This window comes from Crocuta crocuta, unplaced genomic scaffold (genome assembly GCF_008692635.1).
Source record: "Crocuta crocuta isolate KB4526 unplaced genomic scaffold, BGI_CrCroc_1.0 scaffold322, whole genome shotgun sequence".
Classification (NCBI taxonomy): Eukaryota; Metazoa; Chordata; class Mammalia; order Carnivora; family Hyaenidae; genus Crocuta; species Crocuta crocuta.
In genome coordinates this window covers 4,020,608-4,031,536 of record NW_027532592.1, presented here as the reverse complement: position 1 = coordinate 4,031,536, position 10,929 = coordinate 4,020,608, and the positions used below count along the sequence as shown (strand labels likewise).

Genomic DNA, 10,929 nt, shown 5'->3' with positions numbered 1-10,929 from the left:
TCACCACAGGAAATCTGCATTTTTAACCTCCGCACCCCAGGCAGTCTGTCAAAGGCAGCTGGTGGACCCTATTTCGGGAATCAGTGCCGAGCAGTCATTTCGCAAACTTGGATGTGCTTGTAAATCCCCTGTGGATCTTGTTAAACTGCAGGTTCTGATTCAGCAGGTCTGGAGTGGAGCCAAGATTAGCACTTCTCACAGGCTCCCAGGTGAGGCTGGTGGTGCTGCTCTGGGACCACAGGCTGAGGGGTGGGCTCCTGGGAGCTGGTTGGGAAAGCCCCGCGCGCACCTGCAGTCTGGGGGCGGGCCCTGCGACCTGTGTTTTGGCAACACCGCCATCGGACTCCCATGAGGTTGGAGAGGCACTGACCGCTAGTGCTAGCCGTGAAGCTGAAGGAAACAGGCAGGGGGAGGAGGCAGGGGAGGAGAGGCAGGGGAGGAGAGCACGAAAGTCCGTTCTGTTCCTTCTGTTCCCAGTTCCCCTCCCCCAGAAACAGCTGAGACCCCCTCCTCCCCATGGGTGTTGGGCATGCACGCATTTCCTCCTGGATCAAAGGTGGGGAGGGCAGCACATGGTGTGGCCAGGGTGTGAGGGCCCCTGGGCAGTGGCCGTGGGGCCAGAGAGTGTCAGCGGGGCTGGGAGCTGGTCCCAGGAGCAGTCATGGCAGGAAGGAGCAGGCGGCTCTGGGGGCTCGAGGCCGGGTGTGGGAAGCCAGAGCCTCACAGGTGGCAGTGCCAGTGTCTGGGGGGCCAGGTGCGGGGAAGCCAGAGGGTCTCAGGTGGCAGTGCCAGTGTCCAGGGGGCAGGGTGTGGGGAAGCCAGAGCATCCCTGGTGGCAGTGCCAGTGTCCAGGGGACAGGGTGTGGGGAAGCCAGAGCATCTCAGGTGGGAGGGCCACTGTCCGGAGCATGTGTGACAGGTGGCATGGATTTGCCAGGGCCCAGCTGGGGCCTCTGGGCTGAGCACTGAAGGGGCCGTTCTCATGCTGGGGCCAGGAAGGGTGGGCGGAGGGGTGCGGCTTCACACCCACCTTCTCCCTGGGCCTCTGCTGCAGTGAGGTGAGTCCTCGCGCCTGGGAAGTGGCAGGAAGTCCCCAGGTTTGGATTAAATGTGGTGTGGGAGGGAGGGCGGAAACCAGAGGTGCCCCCTCCCCCCGGGGCTGGGAAGTGAGGGCTGGAGAGGAAGCCCCCAGGGGCTGGAAACCACACCCCTCGGCCCCAGGCCCCACTTTGTGCTCTGACCATGTCACCCAGGCCGGATGGCAAATCCTTCTGTCATGGCTGCTGGGACCCAGGCACCATCTCCCTCCGAGGTCCCCCGGAGCTTCTGCTGTAGGGAACCGGCCCGCGGGGAAAGCCATCGGGCACTGGCTTCCTTTGAGGCCTGACCTGGTCCCTGGGATCAGCTGTGCAGGTCTGACCCTGACCCCGACCCTGACCAGGGATGGCCACACTTGGCCCGGGGGCTCAGCGCAGCGGCTGGCCACACGGGCTTCAGAGCCAGGTCCTCAGGTCAGGGGGACATGCATCTGCACGCGTCAGACCGGTTCATGGTGGATTTTCACGTCGCAGTCCCAGACGCGGTGATGCTGTGCTTCGTGCTTAGGAACCGGAGTCTCCCACTCACCCCTTGGAAGTCCGGTGAATGTCAGTGCGAGTTCCAGGAGGTCAGAGCGCTAACTGGCCACACCATTTAACGGGTAGCGCTCAGGTCAGCCCGGCCCCAAGTCTAGCTGTTGGGGTCTCCCTGCTAATCATGGCCTCTGTGGCCGGGGCACCTGTCCCCAGCACGAGGGGATCACAGGCCTGGGAGCCCAGGCCGCCTGCCTGCCCCGGCTGCTGTGGGCTCCTGCCAGGCTGCCCTCTGGGATTTCTCTGTCCAGAGTGACTCCAGACAAAGTGGCCTCCTTTGGGCAAAGGGACTCAGCGGTTTCCTGCCAGCATTGGGGACGGTTTTCTCGCAGCTTCCAGCCCAGAGATCTCAGCCTCCCAGCCTCCGCACCTGCTTTCCCTCCTTCCCACTGCCCCTCTGCTGAGATGCGTGTCTCCTGGACCTGTTCACCCAGAGACAGGCGAACACTTATGACAGAATCGCCTCCACGCCACCCAGCCCAGGAGGACCCCGTCCAGGACCTGTTTCACTGGGCTGGGAAATCAGATGCAGGGATTCTTTCACACCTGCAGGCTGGGTGCAGAGAGGTGCAGGGCTGGTGTCCGTCAGGCCGGATGCAGACAGGTATGGGGCTGGTGTCCATCTGCGCAGAGAACAGCAAGGCCTGGGGTTTCATGGTGGGAGAGGCAGACTTGTCTTACATCCTTAAGAGCGGGATTGTCTCCCCGCCTGGAGGGGCTGGGCGCTGGGTGTAGACAGGGTGGGTGTGGGTCAGAGAAGACCAGGTGGAGACTCAGGGAACCCCATCGGCTCTGGGCCATCTGGCGGAGTTCTGGGCAGGGGCGATGTGTCACCTACTTGGGGATTTGCACACACAATTGTTAGCGATAAGGATGGTCCCATCCACGGGGACGGTGTCCCTTCACCCGAGAGTGGCCTCGTCCTTGGACAGGCTGGTCCTTACCACGGCCCCGTCGGTAGGTCGTAAATGCCGGCTTCTACAGGTGAGGGACACGGACGCCGCGTGGTTGGCCATGTTTCTTGGGGCCACACGGGATCGTTATGTGAGTGTCAGGGCTTACATAACGCTCTGAGACAGCAGGCTACTGTTTTTAACCCAAAGTGGTCACAGCTGAAAACCTGACGGGCGTCCATGGAGACTGGGTCTCACCTGCGTGCACCGCAAGCTCGACTGGCCCTGGGCCCTTCCCTGTGGCGTGCAGGTGTGGCCCTCGAGTGTTAGGTCCCGGGCAGCCTGTTGCCCGATGTGTGGTGAGACACAGGGCAGGTGAGGGGTCCAGGGTNGAGAGGGTAAGGGGCCTGGGAGGCTGAGGGGTCTGGGCAAATGAAGTATCCAGGGTGAGGGTAAGGGGCCCAAGTTCGGGGGGCAGATGAGGGCCCTGGGGGGTGAGGGGCCCTGGTGGGTGAGGGGACTTGGGGGTGAGGAGCCTGGGGGGTGAGGGGTGGGGGCAGATGAAGGGGTTCAGGGTGGGGGAGAGGGGTCCAGGGTGGGAGGTGAGGGGTCTGGGCCAGCGTCTGTCTGGAAGGCAGGTCCCTGCAGGTGCTGGAGGAGTGTGGGGAGCATCTGGGTGGAGACGGCCGCCAGCCGCGGAGGTGACAGGACAGGAGCAGTGATAGATCTTCCGTCACTGGGCAGTGGGTGAAATCCGTGAGGTCTTCCTGGAGAGGTGTGTGGGCTTTACTCGGGTGCTCCCAGAGCTATGGTGAGTCCTGGCAGCGGGCACTAGTCCCCCACTTGCCCCGGCCCCCACGGGGAGAGTTAGGGGCCCCTGAGGCGGCTGGTGCCGGGCCCACCCCAGGCAGCGAGGGGACTGCTGAGTCCTCGTCCTCAGAGCTGACCCCTGGCCTCCCTGTGTGCCCAGCTTTCCTGGTCCCTCCCAGCTTCCCCCCACTCCCTGGGCGGGGTGACTGCACCATCCAGTGACCCTGTGGGGCCCACACCCGGCAGCTTGTTCAGTGTTTCTGCTCCGAAAAGCCTGATGAGACCTGGGAGTCACTCAGTCGACATCTGCAAGCGAGCGACCGGGTCTCTGTCCCCGCGGGGAAGGAGGAGATTTTCCTGGGAAAACCCAACCTTCTCCAGTGCAGTGGGGGGAGGGGGAGGGGCCAAAGGTTCACCTGCTGGCGTCAGGGGTCCGGGTGATGTCTGCTGCACGGGGATGAAGGCATTGGCCGCACTGAGACGGGGTGACACTGGGGGACAGGAGGAGGAATCCGCCCGCTGTTCCCCTGGCGCCTTGCCCGTTCCTGACGGACGGGTCAGACCAAGCTGTGTTGAGAGGCAGCGCCTGAATCTCAGCAGCTTAAATGCCCCCTGCTTCTCCATGACCCGGGCCTCTCCTCACCTGGCAGCCGGGGCGCCCACCACCCTCACGCCCTCGCTGTGCTGGGGGGAGAAGGACCTCACAGCGCCTGGCCACCGCCGCGTCCCTGTGCGTGGACCCCCGGCGTGCCAGTGGTGTGGACACCCGGCTGCCATTCACCTGCCCCCGGGGCAGTAGGTCCACGTGTGCTCCACACAGCGCCGCCGGGAACCTGGGGAGCAGGAGGGCGCGAGCAGGTGGGCAGGGCACCAGCGCTCCTGCCCGCCGTGGAGGAACTGGGGGGCCTCTCCCACCAGCAGGGGTGCTGTCCAGCAACAGTGAGGGGAGCACGGCGGGATGGGCTCAGCATGGCGACGGTGGGGGGCTGGACCGTCTGCTAGGAATCACGCCCCAGGAGGGGAGAAGCGGTGGGGACTCATAGGGGCCAGGAACCCACAGTGGATGGGGAGGCCGGTGGCCCACGGGCAGGTGCGCACAGAGGCCACCAAGGGCCAGGACGCCCCACACCTGCCACGTGGCTGCGGCCTATGGGCTGGCCTCACGGGTTCACCCACCAAGGCCCCTGTTCTGGAAAGTGGCCCTTTGAGCTCGATTCCAGGGCTCCCGGGCGCGTGTCCCTCAACAGACTCGTGAGTTGGGGAGACGCCGTGTGGGTACAAAGTATACTTCTTACGCGTGCACCTGGCACGTGTCTCCTGTGTACTGTTCTCTGGGGCGGTTAACACCTCCATCTGGAAGGAGGGGCCACGGTGTTCTGTACCTGGGTGGGACAGCCCGAGGTCTTTTGTTTCCCGCCCAGAGGAAGCCTGCTTGGTGACTACAGGCTGCGTCCCCAGGGCTGGCCGGCCACGCTGCAGACACTGCACTTGCTCCGCTCAGTGTATCACAGGCTTGTTCAGTCTGTACTGAGTGCAGGCAGGTGAGCAGAGCTGGCGTGTCGGGGGGTGGGGTCAGGGGGCCAGAGAGGGCGCTGACGCTGTGGGCCTGAGGCTGCAGGGTGGCGCGGGGTGAGGAGGGGTGGGCTGGGCGCGGCCTCCGTGAGGGGCTCCCGGGAAGGTTGTCCGAGGCACTCATGCTGTGCTAAGGCACCGAGGTGTAGTGAGCACACAGGCTCCTACGTGAGGGGGAAGGTGGCGCATTTTCGTCTCTGTCTCTGGGTTTCTTTACTGGCCTGGGAACCAGCTGTCTCCTGTACAGTCACTTTGGTTCCGTCACAGCTTCAGTTTCCACTGAGATTATAATCACCTTGAGGTCTTTGCAGCGTTTACACCCACGAGGGCGCGCTGGGGGCCTGGGGGCTTGGTCTTCCTGCTGGTGTCCCCCCCCCTCCGCCCCCAACGCCTGACCCTTCTTGGTGCGGGTTGGCCTCCGTCTTGCAGGGGCTGGCCTCCCTGCCTTCGTCGTCACTGCGTGTTCTTCCTCTCGGGCGCCCCCGGGTCCGGCCACCACCAGGCAAGATGCTGTTCCTCAGGGCTTTCCCGGCCTCTGACGATCAACAGAAACACACGCGTTTAGGTGGTGTGTGGGGCTGTGCGGGAGGGCGCGCAGGGCCAGGAGGGCAGCAGGCGGGCGGTGCGGCTCACCCTGCATCCGGAATCTCCCCCAGGGCCCTCCTCCTGCCCTCCGTGACCCCCAGCAGGTGCCCCCTTCCGGTACGCAGGGCGCTGGGAGCCCGTGTCCCCCGGACTCCGTGCAAAGCATGGAGGGGAGCGTGGCAGAGACGGACCTCGTCCTGGGGCGGCGCGAGCACGCAGGCGGCCTGTCCGGCGGCAGTGACTGCTCTCCCTCTAACGCCGGCCTGTGTCTCTGCTCCCTCCTCAGCTGGTGCTTCCAGAATACTCCATCCACAGCCTCTTCTGCGTCATGTTCCTGTGTGCTCAGGAGTGGCTCACTCTGGGGCTCAACGCACCCCTGCTCTTCTATCACTTCTGGAGGTAAGTCTGCGGGGCGGCTCCGGGCTCCCCATTCCTCCTCCCTGCCTGGGCACCTGCCGCCAGCGACCGTGGCCCCCGAGTCGCCAGCCACCTCGTGCCATCCTGCCTTCCTTTCGGAGATCCGTCCTCTGCCACCTTCTTTCTGAGCAGCTCGTAAGGGAAGGCTCCGCTCAGCCCGTCCGCTCTCCCTGGCCTCAGCCCTCACACGTCAGCGGTAAAAGCATTCTAGCATTTTCATAGTCGTCCCGAGTGGAGAGGACCAAGAGCTTTGCAGCAGAGGCGTGGATTAACAGATGAACAAAACTCCGTGTGTCCTCGCGATGGCGTTACCTGGAGTAAAAGGCGGTGAGGTAGCGATAGATGCTGTGACATGGCTGGACCCCGAAATCACGACGGGTCAAAGCAGCGAGTCATAAAAGGCCGTTTCTGTGAACCGCCCAGAACGGGCCGCTCTGAAGAGAAGAGAGGAAGGTCGTGGTCGCCTGGGGCTGGGAGGGGGAGCGGGGGGCCGTCAACAGGTACAAGGCTTTCTTCTTCGGGTGTGAGCGTCCTGAAATTCAACCCTGGTGACGGCAGGCCACTCGCTGTACATGCTAGAATCCCTGCACTGTGTGCTTTAAAAAGGTGAAGTTTTTGGTATGTGAATTATGTCTTTTTTTTTTTTTTTTAGTGTTTATTCTTATTTTTGAGAGAGAGAGACAGAGCATGAGCAGGGCAGGAGCAGAGAGGGAGACACAGAATCTGAAGCAGCTCCAGGCGCCGAGCTGTCAGCACAGAGCCCAGCGTGGGGCTCGAACCCACAAGCCGTGACATCATGACCTGGGCCAAAGTCAGACCCGTAACCGACTGAGCCCCCAGGCACCCCTGTGAATTGTGTCTTAGTAAAAGAAAAGCACCAGTCAGACGGGCTGGAGTTTCTGGGACAGTTCTGGTCTTAAATACTCTGTTCTCTGTCGAGACTGTGCATCAGATCTTGTGATTTGGGCTTTCTGTAAATCCTGGTTCCCACATGGACCTGGCAGTTGTGGTGGGGGGCGGGGGGCGGGGAGCAGAAGCGAAGAGCACGGCTGTGCTCCTGTTCCCAGAGCTCCAGCCCCCAAACACCTCATCATTGTCATCTTACCATAACACACAGCTTGCCCTTGTCACGTCTGGAGCATGTGCTCGGCCACCTAGTGGACCTGGACCCTCCACGTGCCGGCATGTGCGGGGTCCCCAGGAGTGTGCGCCCCCATGGCGGGGGACGCGGCGTCTCTGCAGACACGGGGAGTACGTGTGGACGTGTAGAGAAGTGATCCTGTAGATGAGACTGGCAGAGGGTCACTGGGAAGTGTGGGGATGCACACGCCCCGCAGGTGGGGGCCAGCACGTTTGGGGACAGCACTGGCTCAGCGAGGTTGGGTGCAGGGCTCCAGGAGGTCGGTCTAGGGACACGTGGTTGTCGGCCCAGGGAGCGGTGGCAGAGGGTCTGAACCTCTCTGGTGAGGAAGCTGGAATCCATGTATTACATAGAGAATGGAAGCTTCCAGAAGCTTTTAGGGGAGAGCGTGGAAAAGTGGTCCTGCCTGATCTGAGTTTGAGGAAAGCGGCCGGGGCAGTGGGTAGGAGGATGGATCGAGGAGGAGGTGACACCGGAACTGGAGGTGAAGAGGTTGTGGAGCTCGAGCCGGCTGTCACTGAGCAGTGGGAGCTGGGACGGAGAGACAGGGCCCGTGGGGGCGAACGTGGCCTTGGCCGGTGACGGGTACAGGAGGGGAGCAGAGGCAGCCTCGGAGCTGGTGGCTGGGAGGGCGATGGCCCCACTGACCGAGGGCAGGAAGGGAGAGGGAAGGGCAGGGCTGGGGACAAGGGACGATGATGGAGTCACAGGAGAAGGTCCTGCTTTAAGCGATGTGACCCGCTGAGGTCTGACCTCAGAGGGTGGGCAGGTGGGGACACTGTGGTGGTGGATGGATTCTTGCCTGCTTGCGGACTTGGTGGGTTTGTATCCTCCAGTGTCTACACAGCCTGGTGAGCCGGGGTCCCTCCCCCTTTACACACGGGGACCCAGCGGCTCACAAGGTGGGGTCACCGCCCAGAGTTGCCTAGCAGGGACCCGCAGGGCCGGTGCAGCCCACCTCTGTGTGGGTCACAGTGGTGTCCCTGTCACTGGCCTGCTCCCTGTGAAGTCTCCGTCTGAATGGAATCACCCTGAGACCCTTCCAGTAGTGAGCTGTCCGTCCCGGCGCTGAAGTTGCTGTGGACTCAGGAAATCGGTTCCCCTGGGCTGTCACTCCTCCCAGAGGCAGGGAGGCCGAGCTGCCCGGTGGCCTCGGGCTCCTGTGAGGGGGCGGCTGGGTCTCCTCCCCCAGAGGGACCTTGTCTGACAGGCTCTAGCTTGCTTCTGGCCATTCAAGTGCCTGGAAAATGGAAGAAAAAGGAACGAGGAGAGAAGGGTCCTCAAAGACCATCTTTGTTCGGTTTCTGTTCCTGCCGGCCCTGGGCCCCGGCCCGGCCAGGACACTCTCCTGGGACTCAGCACCCCCTGCGCTCGTGCGCAGAGCGCTCTAGCGGCCGCGGCACCCGCATCTGCTACCTGCTTCTAAGCTGCCGTGTCCCGTGTCCCCGCGGTGCTCCCAGAGCCCGTGGACGCGGGCTGCTGTGTCTGGCGTCCCCACGGTGGTCCCAGGAGCCTATGGGGTGGCACTTTTGCCCCCATTGTACACAGGACAAAGCTGAGGCTCAGAGAGGCCAACAGCTGACTGCAGGAAGGTCAGTCTGGTGGCCTGTGAGCCACAGAGCCTGGCTCAACCCACTGAGCCTGGATGCCCTGCTGCCCCCCGTCAACTGAACGAGACTGGTACACAGTCTCCACCAAGGCCTGTAGATTTTGGATCTGCCCTCAGGGAGGCGAGGAGTGGGGCCTGCGGTGCCCTCCTGCACGAAGTGCTGACTGACGCTGTCACTGTCCTCTGACGGGTGAGGAGGGGCTGGAAGCCCAGCCCCTACGGTGCTAGCGAGAAAGTGCTCTTCTGAGCCCCTCCCCTCGCCTGGACACACAGCAGCCCCCGGAGGGGCCAGAGGTCAGCCCCGTGGCCCTCACCCCCCACCCCTGCCCAGCCTCCTGCACCCGAGTCCCTGCCTCCCATGAACGCGGCCGAGGCCGGTGGCGCTGGGCCACCGGGTGTTTCTGAGTAGACAAAGTTGGCTTTAACCACACACCCCCACCCCTTCTATTCCCTGTGTTCTCCCTTCCTTGGTTCCCGGTCCTCCCTGCTCTCTCCTCACCACGGCCAATGTTCCCTGGCTGTTCCGGGTCCTTCTACCAAGAAGAAAAGTGATGTGAACCATTCACATTCCAGTGGGACATGACATCCCCCACTGTAGAATTCAGGATTTTATCTTGTTGTTATTTTAAAGTTTTTATTTATTTTGAGAGAGACAGAGAGAGAGGGGGAGGGGTGGGGGTAGGCTCTGAGCTGTCAGCACAGCACCCAACACTGGGCCCGATCCCGCGAACCATGAGATCACGTCCTGAGCTGAAATCAAGAGCCAAGGCTGAATCGACTGAGCTGCCCAGGTGCCCCCCACCCCCAGAATTCAGGATTTTGAAAGAGGGTCTGGGGGGAGGACATCTGGAAAGCAGAGCTGGTGGTGGTGGTGGTGGTGAAGTGAACGCAGTGGGCAGCCGTGCAGCTCTCTGCAGGTAGCACCCCCACGCCTGTGTGGAAATCCATGCAGGTGCGCACTACACCCGCCCCCATGCCTGTGTGGACTCCCACGCGGGTGCGCTCTGTGGACCCCCTACACCTATGCCGATGCCTACGTGGGTGTGTGCTGCAGACCCCATCCCCCCACACCTGTGCCAACACCCACGCGGGTGTGTGCTACACACACCCCCACACCTGTGTGGGCACCCACATGGGTGCACGTTGCAGACCCCCCCACACCTGTGCAGATGCCCACCGGGGTGTGCACTGCAGACCCCACCCTACACACCTGTGTGGACACCCATGGGGGTGCACCCTGCAGAACCCCCCCACACACCTGGAGGAAGATTCATCTTGCTGCCTCCAGACATCAGGTGACACATCCTCCTTCTGTTGTGTCAGTGGCTGAAGTCCCTGTAATACCAGGGGACCTCAGTGTCGGGGGGCAGCCACAGGACAGGCCGGGCAGCAACTCCAGCAAAGGCAGACACCCACTCAGCAGAGACCGGCACTCAGCGGAGACCCCCAGATGCAGCCCTGCATTGGTGGCTTCCCCGCATGCCCCCGGGTCCCCGCCCAGCCTCAGAGCCAAGGATGCGGTGTGCTCTCCCCCCGCAGGTACTTCCACTGTCCGGCAGACAGCTCGGAGCTGGCCTACGACCCGCCCGCCGTCATGAACGCAGACACCCTGAGTTACTGTCAGAAGGAGGCCTGGTGCAAGCTGGCGTTCTACCTGCTCTCCTTCTTCTATTACCTCTACTGGTGAGTGTCTGCCCCTCCCGATGCTTCTCTCCTGCAGCAGAGGGAGGCAGTTTCCGGGGAGCTGGGGGTGGGCAGTGAGCGTGGGAGTCACAGCCTGGCGGGTATGACGCCAGCCGCCTCACTCTGGGTCGGAAACAAGGGCTTGCACACAGAAGAGGAGGGTCCTTGCCTGGAGGTGGGCGAGTCCTGGGGCCACACGGTGCCAACACCTCAGGACACCTCCCAGGAGGTGGATCGGATTTGTGGCCGCCAATCCTTCCCCACAGGGCTCCCTTCACAGCTCAGCCACTCAGGCCTCCTGTGGGCCCCGGACGCCTAGCCTTGTGGCACCTAGTCCACGTGTGAGCATCTGGGGAGCCACAACAGAGACCCCGAGTGGCAGTCACACTTCCCGATGGGGCACGCTGGGTCATTACATGCGTGTGCTCACGGTTCTCCCGATATTCCATAACCTTGTGCTAACTGGGTAAAACATGCTGACTTGGCGATTGTTCACGAACACCCTCCCCCCGCAACCCCCAGCGCCCGTGGCAGAGCGTTCTAGCCAATAGATGGCTGTAAACGGGCTGCCTAATTGGGGGGGGGGGG

The 10,929-nt window shown here is 62.8% G+C and overlaps 1 protein-coding gene and 1 long non-coding RNA gene across 2 annotated transcripts in view; one reads left to right on the top strand and one right to left on the bottom strand.

The window, feature by feature from the left end:
* CNIH3 (cornichon family AMPA receptor auxiliary protein 3) overlaps nt 1-10,929 on the top strand; it is a 98,500-nt gene that overhangs the window by 83,745 nt on the left and 3,826 nt on the right. The window contains exons 4-5 of the mRNA XM_077779869.1: nt 5,778-5,890; nt 10,198-10,341. Of these exons, the coding sequence (XP_077635995.1) occupies nt 5,778-5,890; nt 10,198-10,341 (257 nt within the window). The remainder of the gene's footprint in view (nt 1-5,777; nt 5,891-10,197; nt 10,342-10,929) is intronic.
* LOC144244532 (uncharacterized) overlaps nt 9,314-10,929 on the bottom strand; it is a 2,709-nt gene continuing 1,093 nt past the window's right edge. The window contains exons 3-4 of the long non-coding RNA XR_013338970.1: nt 9,917-9,993; nt 9,314-9,408 (exon numbers count right to left, since the gene is read on the bottom strand). This is a non-coding gene — a long non-coding RNA (uncharacterized LOC144244532). The remainder of the gene's footprint in view (nt 9,409-9,916; nt 9,994-10,929) is intronic.